At 28.9% G+C, this 18,597-nt stretch overlaps 1 protein-coding gene across 2 annotated transcripts; it reads left to right on the forward strand.

Moving 5' to 3' along the window:
• The first annotated feature begins 5,421 nt into the window (after positions 1-5,421).
• LOC105831946 (sodium-coupled monocarboxylate transporter 1) lies at positions 5,422-17,091 on the forward strand. 2 transcript variants are annotated; one of them, XM_012672464.3, is made up of 9 exons: positions 5,422-6,213; positions 9,762-10,107; positions 10,911-11,136; positions 11,848-11,915; positions 13,197-13,492; positions 14,120-14,338; positions 14,456-14,639; positions 15,109-15,396; positions 16,136-16,387. In XM_012672464.3, the coding sequence occupies exons 2-9, from the start codon at positions 9,775-9,777 to the stop codon at positions 16,385-16,387; spliced, it is 1,866 nt and encodes a 621-aa protein (XP_012527918.1). In that variant the 5' UTR covers positions 5,422-6,213; positions 9,762-9,774. The 2 variants fall into 2 exon arrangements, with proteins under 2 accessions (XP_012527918.1, XP_028049604.1); XM_028193803.2 differs by lacking the exon at positions 5,422-6,213 and having other exon boundaries at positions 9,775-10,107; positions 16,136-17,091.
• The last annotated feature ends 1,506 nt before the right edge of the window (positions 17,092-18,597 follow it).

Consider the following 18,597-nt stretch of genomic DNA (forward strand, 5'->3'; position numbering starts at 1 on the left):
TATGTAACGTATAATTTCCAGGAAATATTAACTTAAATATAATGATTACTCTTAGCAATTAGCTTAGGAATCACCTAAACAGCCAATACTTACATAATAATTACAATAATTGATAGCAATCTTCAGACTTAGATCAATTTGTTTTTGATATTATTGTATGCGTTAGACGCAAGTCTCTTCAAGTATGCGGTAATATTAATCCAATTTAACTATACAGTTTTGTCATTAAATTGCTAAAACAACATGTAATTTCAGGATGTGAATGGAAATGAATGAAAAAACACTTTTAGGTGTTTTCCATCTAATTTTCATCCGGTTTCAACTTTGAGTGGCTTTATCTTCGACACACAACTTTGGTTTCCTCGGAATCCTTGTGATATCATGTCAGGCGACAGAAAAAAAGAAAGAAAACAGCCTGTCCTTATGCAAAAAGATGGTACACCATCGGCATGACGGTGGAGGGGAAAAAGCCAAGGTGACAGCGGAAAGCTTCTGGCTTCGTTCGGTCAGATTGACACGCCAGATTGAACCAACGCCGGCCAGTTGAAACCAGTTTCAATTTATGCGACTCCGTCGGACCGTTGATCGGTGCTTTCTATGGGGCCCTTTTTAATTATTTTTCCACTGAAACGCGTTGGACAGCGACTGGGAGGAGGGGGAGGCCATAAAACAGCGGCCGGCTTCGAAGTTTTCTTCCTGAACCGGATGACAGTTCGTTAATGATCAATTAAGACATTAACGTAATAGCACGGAGGCCTCGTTTTAGTCAGAGGTGTCAAATGTATCGATGACCTTCCTTTGCGAAGATAAATCGGCTTCCTTGACTGTGTGCTCCTGTTGATGAATTGCTTCGTACTGGTTAATTTGACACTCTTTACATTGTTTCGTTAATTATGCTGAAACGACAAAAATAACGGTTCACGCGCAAAGAAAATAGTCACAGGTAGCCGAGAAAGCTTTACAACAAACGCGCTCCTTTGTCGTTTCAGAAAAATATTAAAGAAATATATTTTTTTAGATTGCCCCCGATAAAAATTCGTAACATTTTATAATTTTTCATATTTTATGAAAATGTTTAAAAAGTTGAAATCTATAATTTTCTCAAATTAATTTTCTTCGGAAATTATAAAATAAAAAGTCATAGAAATTTTTATTTAAGAATTGACGTATGAAAATAATTATGAAAAAAATGCAGACTTTTTAACATATATATAAAGATTTATAAAAAATATATACTTTTTTAGTACGTTTGAAAAGTGGCACAAGGATAAAAGTAATTTTTTTTATAGTTATATAATCATATACAAAAATTTTGAAAAATTTTGATTTTTATATATAAGTAATAAAAAATTATATAAACAAATTCTAAGAAAAAATTTTTACCAAATTAATTTAATATCTCATTAACAATTTAAAATAAAAGCCATTATAATTCAATGTAAATTAATATTAAATGTTATTTAATATTAATTAAATAATTGTAATATTACATAAATTTTTATAAGATATTTTTTTATAGGCCTATATGTACAATCGGCATGTAAAATTTATCAATTTCATCCGTAATTGACAATATTTTAACACAATGTATATATTACTTGCCATATGACAACACTCGAAAATCGTGTGAACGTAACGTTATCCGGAATTTTAGCTTTTCAACTTTATTTTTTATTTATATTTATTTTATTTCTATTATTTCATTTATTATAATTTTGTATTTTCTTCATTCTCGCGCTCTTACTGTATTGTTTTTGAACAACACATTATCTCCGACTTTCGATGTCAACAGACTCTGTACGTGCAGCGCCTTGGAGGAATATCTACCTTCGCAGGAATAAAGTCTCAAATTTCGTATTTTCAATCGAGTTCCACAGTGATTTATAGTGAATAATAATAATCGTTTGTTTTCAGTGCGATGATACACACGAGTCTGTGTATTTTGGCGTATTCTTTTAAGAATCATACGTACAAGCAATCTGATCACTGACTTGCTCTCGATCGACTTAATAATTCGCTCTTCTATGTGAATGACATTAGAATTTGATGAAGCACGAATTGTCTGCGACTAAAGCTTAATGAGGGGTGAGTAGTAATCATTCAAATTAGCCGAACTGTCCTAATAACATCAAATTTTAGCGATACAGATTTTTCGATTAATTCACATTCAGTAAATATAACTTTTTAAAAAATATTTAACAGGTTGTCATTGAGAGTTTCGCTTCTCAATTTTCAAATTCCTACGATTGAATTCCATCCTGTTATTAATGTCAGATAATGATGGGTAAATATTATCTCAAACATGCACGTATTGAATAATTCGAGTTAAAAATGTAACAGTATGCGTACAGATTTCGCAGAGTAAATTAAAAAATTAAAAGTATGTTGATATATTTGAATAAACGTTTACATACATATAAAAGTTGCGTAAGAGTAATATTATATTTTTATTTAGTAATGCATTTTTTCTTATTTTATTTTTTGTTTAAAATTAAATTACTTTAAATTACCTCAAAAAAACATTTTTCTTCTGTATCTCTATTCTTTTGAAGTACTTTAAGATGATTTATGTAAAGTTTGATTGCATTTTAAACTTAATTATTCTATAAATAAAGAAATAAGTAAAATAAAAAATTCTGTTTATTTACAGCACAATTAGTCTCTTAGTTGCAATAAAACTTTATAAATCATTTAAAGTGAAAATTTAAAGTGTGCTTATATAAAAAAATTGTAATTTTTGTTATTGCTTCTCAATTACATTTTTATTAAAGCACATTTCTACTGCTCTTATTAAAATATTTTTGATTTAGATACAAATTGTCGCCTAATTTTTTATATTACTTTCAAATGCAACATAGAACAGTCTGTAATATTTATATAACTTTTTCTTTATATAGTTATTTTTATTATTTTCTTAATTATTTTGAAAATATACTTACAATAGTACGATATTATACACGCGCGATTAGCACCGCGACGTATTTTGCAGTACGTATCATTCGTATCCGTGGAATCTGTGGTTAGCGCGGATAGAAATGCATCGGGTAAAAAAATTGTTCACTGCCCTTCGTCGATTTTAATCGGAATTATCTGGTTAGATCTGAACGTGACTGCGTGCACAGGAAAATTCTGAGAAATTCTTCCGCGCCTTCTCTCATCTAGTTAGACTAGCAGGCCAGGAAACAATCAGAAGTCAGGAATATGTAATAGAAATAATAAGCAATCAGCAAGCTGTTGACGGAATTCTTAATGTACAGAAAAAAACATTCGGTATCTTCGTGGGGAATCGATGATAACAGAAGTTCTTAATTTTTCTTTTGAAGGAAATACGTTGAAATAATTTGGTTTTGTTACTGATATCAAGATATTCTACTTGTATGAATTTTTTCTCTATTTCTTATATGCACTCAATAATCTTTAGGTCATATGTACATGTCTCAAAGAGTATGTTGTTTCCACCCGAAGGATTGACCATTGCCGTCGTAAATCCGAGATTATGATTTTAATTAAATGCACGATTTATGCGATTTCAATTGACACACATTGTCGCATAATCCTACATCTGATAGAAATTCCCGTCCACCTAGTTTGTTTATCATCCTGCAAACTATAACCGGTTAAATGTGGACTTGGCTGGATTCGCCGGCGTGGTTTTCGCGCGCGTGCCGCGACTTCTTATACGTTGGACGTGTGACACTGACTTCTTGTCTCATCTTGTATGGCAAATCGGCCATTAGTATTTGACAATCAATTTTAATAGTAAGTGTATTAAAAATTGTGTACGTGATGCTGCATAATCAGATAGAAAAATCGCAATTTTTTATGAAAAGGATGAAAATTACTTTTGCAATCTCAATGAAACGAAAGAAAGGAAACAATAAAGAATATTGCTTTATTTGGAACAAATTTAGAAGTACTACAACTTCAACTTTTTGGGTATTTATGTAGGACAAAAGCAAATAAGTATAATTTAAATAACAGCAAAATTAAGCAAATAATTTATAATATATTGATATCTTTATTGCAGTAAACATCCAATTCTTTATGTAGACCAATTGACCTCAAAAAACTATCTATCAAAAAGAACGAAATTGATATATTTCAGACAGTAAATATTATAATTTAAATATGTTAAAAATTTTTATATTCAAACGTTTTAAAATAAAAAATCTTCTATATTTGCGCAGTAAAGAAGAAAAATATAAAATATAATAATAATATTATATAGTAATACTATACAGAAAAATAATATATAAAATTAATAATATAATAATGATGTGAATAATTATGAAGCAAATATCAAAATAGGAAACAGATACAATTAAAAATAAAATATATTGTTCTTTCTCTTTGTCTCTCTCTCTCTCTCTCTCTCTCTCTCTCTCTCTCTCTCTCTCTCTCTTTCTTTCTTCTTTAATTATTTCTTTAATATCTTTTTACATTCATAAATCGAGAAATAATTACGTCTGGCAATGTAATTTAATAACAAACGATTTTGAATACATCAGAAAATAATGTGTGTAGGACACTGTAAAGGGGACACATGTTGTCTCTTCTTTTATGTCATCTGCATTGTTTCCGTCACACAAATTACATAGAATGGATTTATGGAATCAAATATGTTTGGCGAATAACGTCGACCTATGTTATTTGAGGACATATTTTTAGCAGACGTCCATTACTTGATGATATACTTGTTACGCTATACTAGTTTTGCATTCAGATAGTTTCCAATGAATCTTTAATCTCAAATATTGTAGTACCCATTTTACAATAACACATTATCCTTGAAATATATGAAACATATTATAAATCTTATGACAAAAAAATAATTATTAGACATCTTTCCACCATTTTTGGTGAATCAGCTGAATAATTAATTACATAACCTTTCAAATGTTTTTATATCTCGTTTATATGCAAATTAACATAATTGCAATACAAAGATGCAGTGCATTGTACAGTACAGCATAGAATGTGAATGTTTTATCAGTAGTTCGCTTTTCTTTTTTTTTTTTAGATTTTTTAGATTCGTGAACATTAAGTCTTAAGCTACGCTAAAAAAAACAATAATAATCTTAAGCATACGAGATAGCTAAACTTTAATAAAATAACTTCAATTAAATATTTGTTACATAATTAAAATAATAATTATTACCTAATTAAATAACAGAAATTGTATCCAAATAATGTGAGAACTTTTTCATTGTTTATAATGTATTTAAATTTTATGTTTAAATTTTGTTACGCCAATACAAGGAATATTATCTAAGCAAAATTCTTGTAAAAAACAAAACAATTTAAATAAAGACCTAAAAGCAAAACTTAATTATAATGATGAGGAAACTCTCATTAAAAAATAGGTAATAGTTAAATAATAACAGCAATTGTTATTAATTATTGGTTCTTGTTATATCAATTAATCATTTGATTGAAATTATTTCACCGAAGCTTCGCAGATATCATCTAGAAGTAATAATTATTACCAAATTTTTTCTCAGTGCACGTTGCATTTTTAAGAATTGCATCTTGTTTCCAAGAATAAAATTATTATCATTAAAATTATGTCTAAATGGTCGACCGATAGCAATCAAGAATACAAAGGAAGCACATAACTTGTATAAATACGCGGAATTGCAAAACCACAAATAAATCATGAGAGTGATGTATGATCGATTACGTGATTTATCGATTTTTTATTGGTACGGTATAGCGGCGATTAAACCATGATTGTTACCGTTTCGGCGAGTTTCACGCTTGCCGTAGTAGGGGGATGATGATGGTTTGTATAAAGGCGCACACGTGACAATTAAAACGATCAGTCTCGATTCCGTTCTCCGTTTAATCCGTCGTTCCCGCGGTCCTTTGTGTCGCGGAAATCGCGGACGAAGGTGGTCAGTCGAAAGCGGAAGTTAAAAGCCCGAAAGCGTTTAGGCGAATACCTGTCGCATTTCTGCTGCCCCGAAACCGCAGGTTCAATTCCCGTAGACGAGCGAACTCGCGCGAAGAGCGAGATTTCGATCGAGGGGAGCTCATCAGCCGATCATATATGCGTTACGTTAGGAAAACAAGCAAAATCATTCAGCTACAATTTCGCACATTCCTATCGGAAACTGGCACGCGTGATTAAGCGCGATCGAACGATCGCTAGAATTCTCGCGTGTAGATCCTCTGAAGTGATCCGTCCCACGTCTCGAAACAAACGATCGAGGGGTAAGATCCGCAAGCTTTTACTTTTCAGCGTTTCTCAGTTGAAATAAATAGAAAAGAATTTGTTCTTGCCAACTTTCGAATAAATCGACGATTGCTTACTTTCTCTTTTAACATTCTTAATGCAATTGAGTAAATTCCACATGTTGGAAAGCGCAGATTTATAGAAGTTTTGCTTCTTGCAACTTTTAAAGACATACACTTTATGAGCTTTCATTGATGACTTAAAGATTAAAAATTGACTTATCTTCTGAATGTACTCTTTCGTTAAAAAAAAAATGTTTGACATTAAAAATAATGTTTTTTACTCATTAAAAGAATCAAGAAAATATATCACAATAAAAATAAGAAACGTGCTGAAAAATGATGCTGAACCAAATTGCCGACAATTTTTTTATTAGAAAATATCTAATAAAATTACTAATACCTATACATTAATATATATGGAAAAGATTTTAGTAAACTTAAATTGTTTTTTTTACTCTTTATTTTTGTACGTATTTTAGTGGTTTAATTAAAAAATTGTACAACGTTTTAAATCAATTTTAAACACAACATCTAATAAAAAGAATCAGTAAAAAATAAGTGCCAAACATTTACAAATTTTATTATAAGTTTTTAAAATACATTATGACAAAATGAACAAGTTTTAATTAATTACACAAGTCAAGGATAGTATGGTAATATTTTGTATTCTTATGTTTATTTTATGGATTTATTTCTACTTCCTTATACAAGTGTAATTCTGGACAGTATTAAATTAGCCAGTAATTAATATTTATTTTAAGTATTAAAAGCACTATTGTTGGTACTTTTAATATTAAAAATGAGTAATAATTACATGTCAATTTAATATTATTCAATATTACATTTTTATAAGAATATAATACTTATAAAATATATAATCTATGTGTTCTGTAATAATAATAATAAATTTTATATGTTAATTTGACAAAAATACGATATGTTACGTAATGTGTGTTATATTATCAATTAAAGTTAAAATACATTTTAAAATTAAATTAATTAAAATTTAAAAAAAAAGTTTTAAAATTACATTTTTATACAACAGGTAGTATAATATTAATTTAAAAAGTAAAAACGGTTAATAACAATGCAATTTTTTCGTTTTATTATATACTATTGTATACTACCTACTTGTTATATATTACTTGTACAATCTTGACGCATAGCACATTTTGAATGATAAAATGTTAAATCAGTTCTAGTAATTTGTCACACTCTGTGTCACATCAGTTCCAGTACTTCGTCACACTCTGTGCAACATCAGTTCCAATACTAATTGTCACACACTTTATTGTTTATCAATTTTTATAAACTTTTTTAGCTGTTTTTGTATAAAATTCTTTTATAAAATTATACATAAAACGTTATTTTAAAATCTGTTTTAACTTTAATAAAAAATATCGCAATATATATTACACAAATATTGTGTAACATATTATATGTTTAATGTATGAAATTTATATATGTATAATATGAATTATATTTCATAAGTATTACGAATCAAGAAAATATTGTCATAGTATTAATTTTCTTGCGCAATTAAATTAACTTTTTTTAATTTCATTACAATGTACATATTTTCAATGTTACTAAATTTGTGATTATTTTGCATTTTATATTTTTGATTCAGCAAATAAATTCATAACATTATATTTCGATATCGAAGCAACCGGTTTTATCCAGTGCTTTATAATTGTAACCGGTTCAAACATATATCTTAATGATCAAAGAATAGTTAATAACAAAGTTGATAATAAGTACTAGCAATTATTGTTTACACAATGCACGTTATTAATCTATAATCACGTCGATTACTGTATTGCATTTCCTTATTGATTACACAATAAATTAATAATCAATAGACAGTCAACAAATGACGTGTTTCTCTTTATAAGAATTTATAATTTGCCACTTAATTCCTTATCTTCGTATGTAAATTTTCTTTATTACATATCGTGTATGTGTTTAATGAGTTAGTTAACGTTTGTTTAAACCTGAACATTATAATTTTCAATTTAGACGTTGTACCTGTTTAATTTTTATTCTGAATATCGAGCATAAATTTTATTTTTTCTGTAATCATTTATAAGAGATTTGATAAATCAAAAGATTAATTATTTTGTTTTTAAATTGTGACGTAAAGTGGATGAATATGCAGTAACAAAAAATGTTTGATTTAAATAGCTATTTGAATAGCATTAATAGTATATTTTTTACTAATAATATTTATTTCAGACAAGTAATATTTTTTATATTTTTTTTAGCAAAATAGTACTCTTTAAATAATTGGTCGAATATAATTTATTTAAATTAAACCTTTCAATCAGTATAGCATTATTTGTTGCAAAATTTATAAGATATGAACATTTATAAGATATGAGCATAAACTTTCAGTATTAGTAATAGTAAAATCAATATAAATCTAACGATTCTTTTTAGTGCTCCATAAGTTTTCATCACCCTCGAACATTATATTGACACATTGATTTAAACTAATTGATATTTTGATCAAAGTTATATCGATGACGTTTGAGTCGACGCGATATATCTTTGACGTGATCGATAAGATTTAAGGTGAATGATGTCAAACGAAAGAACCAATTGAGACAGTCTCGTACCAATTTATATGAGCGTTGTTGAGGCACCGTTAAAAACTTTTGATGAAAAATGTTGAATAATTTTTCAGAACACGATACATAAATATATTTGCGTTAATTTTTGCAATTAAATAACTTTTTTAACAAATTAATTAGTATTTCGACATATTTCGATTTGACATGCGTAAATCTTACTGGCACGCAGTCATGTCGTAAAAAGTCGAATTATATAAATTATGACATGAATCATAATTAATTGATAATTAATTTACACTTCAGACGCTCGAATAATAATATAATTAAGATTATCAAATGATGATACGAGACATCCTAAAGAAAATAATTTCATAGATTTATAAATAAACTTGACGTCAACGTTTCCTTTTACGAAATCTGTCTTTTGTATTTATGAATTTTTTAACTCCTTTTTTTTTTAAAGTTCGAACTTAAGATTTTTAAAATATTTTTTTATCTACTTTTTGATGTATATATATATATATATATAAATAATCATTAAGAATAATATTATATATTAGGTCAAACAAAGAAATACATTTCAGAAACGTAATCTTTTGACTTTAAATTGTTATTAGCCTTGACACAAATTTGGTGTAATGCCATTTTTTTCGCAATTTTTTCATAATATAACACGTGTCTTTAATAAAAAATTTTCTTTATAAGTAAACCTCAAACTATATTCAACAAAACTCACTTAAAATTAAATCAAGAATTAAAAATGGAATATTTTGCTGTACTAATAATGTTTTTCTTTACATTACATTCAAATAAAGAACCACATTATCTCTTACTATTTAACAATAGTAAAAATAATTTCCAGATTTATCAATTAATCCTTACATTTATAAATTTTTTTTTGTTAAATTTACATAAAAATACAGTACTTAAAATATAAGAAACGTTCGGCAGGTACGTTTAAAAAATGCGGCCGCATCTCTTCGTTCTGTTCCTCTTCCTATCGGCGTCATCCGCGGAGCAACGGCGCGTAAAAAGCGACGAGGAGAAATGTCGCGCAGAGCATCCTACCCTGCTCTATTATTTCTCATGGGCGGATTACGCGGTGCTCGCCACGATGCTGTTGGTTTCGTGTCTGATCGGCACTTTCTATGGCTTCTTTGCCAAGAAGCAGGAAACTAGCCTGGATTTTCTGCTGGGCGGCTCCACCATGGGCACGTTCCCAACGGCAATGTCGCTGGCTGCCGGTTTTATCACGGCTATCGAGCTCCTGGGAAATCCTGCGGAGATGTATGCACAGGTGCGATACTATTCCACGACATGAATTCTTAAAGTCTATTTTAAGCAGTAACGACTGAAAGACATTTGGAAATTCATGGAAAAAAATTTCTTAACTATTAAAGTTATTTAAGTCTAATAAAAAAGAAGATTTTTGCAATTTTTTGAAAATCTATGCGACAAATTTTTTAAGACTTTTCTGGACTTATTGTATATGCATTAGACTGTTTTTAATAAAAAATGTGGTATAAATGTGTTCATTAATTTCAAAATTTTTAGTATATTAAACGAGACATTATGAGAAAGAGTAAATAAACTTTAAAAACTTCTGACAATTTAAAAAAGTCAATGTTTTTTTGCTATTCAAAGATTATTATATAAAACTCTCGATTTTTGACTTTAAATTAATCTTTGTTCAGTTTGTTTTCTTTTCCGTTCTTTCTGAGATTTTACGCTTTTCTTGACTTTTTCATAACTTATTTACAAAAAATCTTGGAATTTTTTATTTATCCAAAGGCAAGATACGTACACCACGTTTTCCATAGCGTTTTCCTCATTTAAATACTAATAAAACTTTAAAATTAATAAATGTATTTATAACAAATTTTTACTAAAGATGTATATGTCCGATACATTTATATTTTACTAAAGATATATATGTCGGATACATTTATAGAAGCTTAAAAAATCCGTCATAGGTTTTTCGAAAAACATTCTAGAAAATAGCTTTCATAGCCTTCTTTATTAAATTGCTAAAGATTAAAGATTCTTTAATAAAGTTTTCTTTAAAAAACAACTCTAAAAATCTTATTGTTTCCATTGCAGGGTACTCAATTTTGGATGACTTGTCTTTCTTTCATACTTGTGGTACCGATCACTTCTCGTCTGTACCTGCCGGTATTCATGAAATTAAAGTTGACATCGAGCTACGAATACCTAAATCTACGCTTTGATCGGCGCTGCCGATTGCTCACGAGCGTGTTGTATATGTTGCAAATGGTGTTGTATACGTCAGTAGCTGTGTACGCACCTGCATTAGCGTTAAGTCACGGTGAGTGAAGTTTTTTAATACATTGATCGATGCAATAATAATAGTAATGATCACTTGATAATTGCTACTGTTATAACTTTTTTAACGTTTGTAAAAAATAAATACCTTTTTAAATAAAATTTTAATTTTAATTATGAAATGCATAACAGCTAGATAACAATACAATGTAAAAAATGCACAATTTACTATAAAATTTATGAATTTCACAATATACTATGAAATTTATGAATTAAATTGCATTTTTTATTATAATAAAAAATAATAAAGATAATAATAAAAACAAAGTTTGACCTTATTTTTTTCAGCACAATATAAAACAAAGTGCATTAAAAATTTTTTATTTAGTTACTAAATATAGAGCAAAAAGTAACTCTGTATAAAAGAAAAAGGAAAACTTTTATTAAAACTCTTTTACTGAAGGGCTTGCTGCAAAAAAAGACTAATCCACATTTTATAAAAACGAAAAAAACTCTAAAGTGATTAATTTTACAATTCATAATTTTTATTTTGCAAAATACGTGAGTCAGTTCGCAGCAAATCCTTCAATTATTACTAATTTTATTATAATCCAATTTCATTAAATTGGATAATTTTTGCTATAACTTAAGAGTGTCTGTAATGCTTGATCCCTCAGTAATCTCGCAAAATTCTAAAATTAAGGTGTTTTAGCTAAATTTATTGACATTATAAACAATAATCTTTGTGTTGCAGTCACGGGCCTGAATACTTATATAGCTGTTACTCTAGTCTATGTGGTCTGCATTTTCTATGCCTCTCAGGTAAATTTTTGTACCTCTATATACAGGGTGTCCCAAAACATATGGGTCAACGTGGGTAAAAAGATAGAAGGGATTGAGATGAACATAAAAGTCCAATATTGTTTTGGGTTAGGTCTTAATTTTCAAAGGTATTAATTTTTCAAATTATGCGAATGAGAATGCGCAGGAAAGAGCTCAATCCGCTCGAGCCATGACACGAAAGAAAACATCTATCGTGAATGTATGATAAGCTTTCATTAATTTACTGTTCACAATTACGATAGAAATTAATTAGATTATTTGCAGACTCCATACGTTAATACCTTGATTATTGGTGGACCTAACCCTAAAATCATAAAAAAGACAATATTGGACTTTTGTGTTCATCTCGATCCCTTCTACCTTTTTACGAGCGTTGATCCACATATTTTGGGACATCCTGTATAAATACACTCTTTAATAAAAGAAAATTATGTTTAAAACTATTTATTCTTTAAATTATTATAACTTTGTTTTAAAAAAACTATGAAATAATCTTCTTAAAATTATTTTAACCTTTTTGTACTTAATTTTTTTCTAGCAATAATTTACGTGTTATTAAAAATTCTTAGGATCACTAATTATAAATTCGTAGTGAAAAACTTAAAACTTCAGATAATGAGTTTTACTCCGATCCAATAACATTTAACATCTTGATCAGCCATTTTAAATTTTGAAATTTTTATTATTAATTAGTCATCAGCATCTTCAATTATTCATATACTTAATCCGCTTTATTAATTTACCATTTTAAAATTGGCAATTTTTTTATATAGTCTTACATTGACCGATAAAATGAGTTCTAAAGGAACTCGCTATATTAATTTTTGTGGTAAATGTACACACTTTTCACTTTTACTCTATTTTGAGAATATTTGATTAGATATAAAATTCGCGAGAGTCTTGATTTTTAAAGTCCTTTATTCATCTTTTATTATTCATCATATTATTCATCTTTAAAATAAGTTTAAATCTTTAAAAAGAAGTTAATTTTATTTCTGTGAAAGCTGAATTTTTTAATGACCAGGACATATGTACCTCATCAGGAATGAAAAGGTTAAAGAGCAAAGTTTCTACTTTTACCTTTCTAATAAATTTTTCTCGAAGATGTTTTTATAGTAGAAACAGGATAAGAAATTCAAGAAAGTCTAAATCTGTGCGTAACTTTGTCAAAGAGTGTAATTGAATAACTACATTGTATCAAGAGACATGGTGACTCATGCCAAATGTGGACATACTTATTTGCTATGATATTCTCTACAGGGTGGTATGAAAGCCGTGATAATGGCCGATACCTTCCAAGCCGCCGTTCTTATCGGCTCGCTGTTCCTCATCTTGGGCTATGGGCTATCTTGGGCGGGCGGAACTGCGCGAGTTTGGGAGGAGAACGCGAATTCCGGCAGAATGGAATTCTTCAATATGGATCCTAGTCCTACGGTACGGCATAGCTTCTGGAGCGTTGTGATCGGTGGTACTTTCTATTGGGCCACCATGTTCTGTAGCAACCAGGCGTCTGTCCAAAAGTATCTCAGTGTCGAGAGCATCTCGCAAGCAAGGATGTAAGTTTCCAAAAGACAATAACGCAAAAGAAGCCCGTATAAGAAATATTTTCTTAAACTAATCTTTATGTTAATGTTCAAGCGATATTCGTTATTTTATTATACTTGAAAGAGACATTTTAACAAAACATTTATAAAATGTTAATATATAACACAAATATAACATAAATATGTTTTGTTATATATATGCATATATATTACATAAAAGTAGACTTTATTTAACTTAATAGGCCTATTCTAACTCTTACCGAACGGTATTAAATATCGTTAAGAGTTATAAAATAGGCTTATTGGGCTGAATAAAGTGTACCAAATTTATTTTAATTAATTTAATTTATTATTTACTCAAAATATATTTAAAAATTGATATAGAAAAATATTACCACATTAAATTGTATAATAGTTCAAATAATAGCATTTTTTTTCTATTTAGTCATTTACATTTCTAAAGTTTATTTATTATTATAATTTTTAAAAAATATTTACTAAAGTTTTACAAGATTCTACTTTTTTAATTTTTAGAAAATTATATTTTTCAAAACGTTTTTACTTAAATTAAAAAAAATTTTACGTGGACTTTACATACAATTACATACATTATTAATTGTTAATTTTTATTTCTTATAGAGCGTTGTGGGTGTCTTCGTTCGGTATGATCATAATTTATAGCGTAAACTTTCTGACTGGAATGGTGCTGTACAGCGCTTACAAAGACTGCGATCCTTTGACAGCCGGATATATAAACGGCCAGGATCAAATACTTCCGTTGTACGTGATGAACTTTTTAGGAAGTCTTCGTGGGATGCCCGGATTCTTCGTGGCCGGTATCTTCGCTGCGTCTCTCGGGTTCGTAGAAAACGTTTGGAAAAAATAATATGTATAGCTAGCAGAAATAGATTTATTCCGCTAAAACTCGAGAATTTGCTGGATTGAATTTGGAAATATCTTGAACTGTACTTTCAGAACTGTTGCGAGTGCTCTGAACTCATTAGCAGCGATAACATGTGAGGATATACTCCGAGGAGTCTTCCAGATGGACTTGGCGGCAAATAAAGGCGCCGTTTACGCCAGATGGATCAGTATATTTTTCGGAGCTCTCAGTTTCGCGCTGGTCTTCGTCGTCGAGCGTCTCGGTAGCGTCCTACAGGTAAACTTATGTACTTCTCATTTGCATCTTTCGATATTGGAAGTATTGGAAGTAAAATTTGAAAAATCACCTTTCTATGAGATTCCTAGTGAAGAAATTTTCATAATATTTTATGCTTAAAAAAATTTTTTATATTTTAAATAAATTTCCTAAAAAATTCCTAAAAAAACTATTTTAAACTTCTTCAAATTTTATAAGTTTTTTTTCTAAAGAATTATTAAAATAAAAAAATTTAGAATATTTTAAATTTCGTATATAAAGAAAATTATAGAAAAGATGTATCTCAAATTTTTGAAAGAATATTTAACTGTAAAAAGTTAAGCAATTTTTTTTATTATAAAATTTACTCGGAAATTCTAAGAAAATTTTTTACAAAGAATCTTGTTTTTCTTTTTCATCATTCTTCTTTAGTTACATTTTGAAATATTAAAAGTCATATATTATATTCTAATAAAACCTTTATTCTTAGGTTGCGCTATCTTTCAACGGCATGGTTGGCGGCGTAACGTTAGGATTATTCTCCTTGGGCATGTTTGTGCCATGGGCAAATGCTAAGGGAGCAATTGTAGGTGCCATCACGAGTTTGGCAGTTGTGCTGTGGATCGGATTAGGCGCCCAAGTTGCGGCTTTAAACGGACAGATTCAATTGGATAGCAAGCCTATATCAATTGCAGGTTGTTCTTGCATAAATGAGACCACAATTACATTTGATCAATTAGAGCATGACTCCGCTAATGAAGTTTCGTCTATATACAAGGTAAGATTATCTTTTTGAAAAAATAATTTACAATTATTATACGTTACGTAATTATACTTCTTAATGTTTCAATTGATCACAACAATAAATTAAAGTCGCAACTGAATATCTATTAATAGATAGAGAAATTCGGCGCACCTAAAGAAAACTCGATTTCCTACGAAGTGTTTCAAATGTAATAAAACAAAAGATAAAATTAAAGCTGAACATCTTCTTTATTAACGTACGACAGATTTAATAACATTTTCACAGCATAATAAATGAAATTCTTGCACTAAAAAAATGTTTATTTTTGTTTTTAATCGATAGTCTACTAATTAATAATATAATGCACATTTTTCTTGTTTATTTAATATAATTACGTTTTCAAGTAACAAATGATAATTTAACCAAATCTGAAGATTTCTAAAGTATCAACTAATTTGCAATTTATTATTTTAAAGTTTTTAATATTTTTCTTTAATAATCATTTACTGGTGACCCTTTAGTAGTGACTTGTGCAGTAATTTTAAATAAAGTAAAAAAAAATTAATTAATTAATTAGATCCTATTCAGCTTAAATATATTAATTTACGTTTTCCGTATACAATTTATCGATTTATTCCTTTCTTAACATTGCTGCTATTAAATTTCTGTAAGGGATTGTATTTCTTTAAATGACAGAAGAGATTTATATATTTAAGATTCTATAATAAATATAGACAAATGAGATATATCTTATGTGTGATATAATTTGCAGACTAGTTACCTTTGGTACAGCGCAATTGGTTGCATGTTGACTATGCTGGTGGGTTTAGCGGTGAGCTTTGCGACGGGCGCGCAGAATCCCGCGGACCTCGATCAGGACTTCCTGAGTCCGCCAATCGCGGCCATGTTCCGCATGCAGACGAAGCCTCACACCTCCACGAACGTCCAGGGTATCGCAAACTTCGGCCTCGAACTGGAGGACGAAAAGCCGCAACAAACGAACGTTTGCAAAAGTCCGAAGTGAACACTTCCTCGCGACAGAAATCAATGAAGATTATACAACCCGGGAAAATGTAGATATTAAGCTCGCCAAAGCTAGCTAACCCAGGAAACGTTTCGTTTGACGCTTTATTGGACAGTTGAAGGGGCAATTTGCAGGATATTTATCCTCGAGGATTCGCCACTTTGGAAAGGGCGTATAAGTTTGACAAACATTGCAGAGACATTTGAATCGGTCATTTGACAAACAACATAAGTTTAATAATTTCATTTTTGAAAAGTTAAAACAAACGTCTGGTTTTTATAACTGTATCTAATACTAAAAATGAGTAAATACTACAGAAAGTATTCTATTTTTAGGCGTTAAGTGGAATATGTCTTTAGTGATTTTAAAACTTATTTAAAAAAAACTAATTTTGAAAATTTTGACTTATGTTGTTTGCCAATGAAAAGAATAATTTTGTACAAATAAATTAAATTTTTAATTCAGAAATTCTGTAAATATAATGACAGATTATTCTAAGGATGTTATAAAATTAAAAAAATGTAATCTAGAAAGATATTTAACTTTATTGTTGGAAAATAATAAAAATAATAATTAATAAAAAAAGAAAACAAACTTGTGTTGTAACATAGAATTTCAGTATGTTAAACCGATTTATTATCTAATACATTTCTACAGAATAGAAATGTACACAATAAAGAATTATTTATAGATTGTAAAAAAAAGTACATTTACAATCATTCATAGTATTTTTCTATAAATAACAATTTTTTGTAACTCTAGATAAGTATTTAAGAAAGGAACTAACGTAATGTTTGAAGGAAATCGTGTATCTGCCTTCCCTCCAATTTTGATTCGGCTATCTCAATTTTAACAAAAATTAATTTATCCTGTTTGTCAAACGATCGAGTTATTTAGAGAAGATTCGAATGTTGTTTAAGCATTTCCTGGAGTAGGTTCTTTCAAACGGGGATGGGAAGAATTCTTATATAAATTATAAATATATAATTCCACAAATTTTTTTCTGGTCAATATTAATTTCGAAAGACAGTCAGACAACAATTGTTCAAGACACGCACTCTGCATTTTTGCTCGTGATCTTGTTGAAATAAATTCAGAATTCTGACATCTCCGGATCGCATCATAAGAATTAATTTAATTGACCAGAATTATAACCAATACAAAAATAATTTGACAAAATCACATTCTTTAAATTGGAATCAGTAAAATTTCACTAATTTCAATACTGCACTTTTAACTCTGTGTGTGTGTGTGTGTGTGTGTGTGTGTGTGTGTGTGTGTGTGTGTGTGTGTGTGTGTGTGTGTGTGTGTGTGTGTGTGTGTGTGTGTGTGTGTGTGTGTGTGTGTGTGTGTGTGTGTGTGTGTGTGTGTGTGTGTGTGTGTCAATCAGTGAAATAAGTACACTGATGGCTTTCAGTGATGGTACATTGATTCTTATCAGTAAAAATATCTCTTAAATTAAAATCACTAAAATAAATACATAACTCATTGATTATTAATACATATACACAACTTACAATTACAACATTGCAAATCAGCAAATAATACACGCGTCTTATTTCTTCTTCAGCGTCTTATTTCTTCTAACGTATTTTGTACGTTCTCTTTCCTGCTCAATGTAATCAGGGAGTAAGCGATTGGACAAAAAGTAGAATCTTGACGCGCTTTGGAATTTAATCCTAAAGAATTACAATGACGGAACAGAAACTTTAAAAATTAGGAATCTTTCTATCATAGAGTTTGCAATAATAACGCCGTATAATTTACAAAAAAAACTTCAAGTACATTTTTTCTAAAATTTTAACTGTTTTTCTTCTTTAATAATTTAAGTAATTTCCTTGCTTTCTATATAAACGCAATAGAAGATAATCCGCGTATAATTTATTTTTTTTTTAGACGCTCATATTACCGTCTTATTTTATAACATTACTAAAAATGTATTGTATTCTTTAAACATTGATCAAGGATTTTTATAATATTGTTAGTTTCCAAAATATTAAGGGGATGCTGAATCTGTCCTGTTTTAACGATTATTTTAATTATTTCCATTTCACTAATCTTTTAATTGTATTTACAGAATTAAAAATTCTTTTCCACAATTAAAGTATTGGCGGTAACATAAGATACATGTAAGAATTTTATATAAAAAATAAAAAAAATTTTAATTTAAAAAATTTGTTATTATTTTTTGTATAAAATTCTTACGTCCA

This window comes from Monomorium pharaonis, chromosome 10, assembly GCF_013373865.1.
Source record: "Monomorium pharaonis isolate MP-MQ-018 chromosome 10, ASM1337386v2, whole genome shotgun sequence".
In the NCBI taxonomy this organism is placed as follows: domain Eukaryota; kingdom Metazoa; phylum Arthropoda; class Insecta; order Hymenoptera; family Formicidae; genus Monomorium; species Monomorium pharaonis.

Coding starts and splice junctions, on each gene's coding strand:
- LOC105831946 (XM_012672464.3), top strand. CDS start 9,775: ATGCGGCCGCATCTCTTCGTTCTGTTCCTCTTCCTATCGGCGTCATCC. Junction 11,137..11,847: donor TGCATTAGCGTTAAGTCACG/GTGAGTGAAGTT, acceptor TTTGTGTTGCAG/TCACGGGCCTGAATACTTAT. Junction 15,397..16,135: donor AAGTTTCGTCTATATACAAG/GTAAGATTATCT, acceptor TATAATTTGCAG/ACTAGTTACCTTTGGTACAG.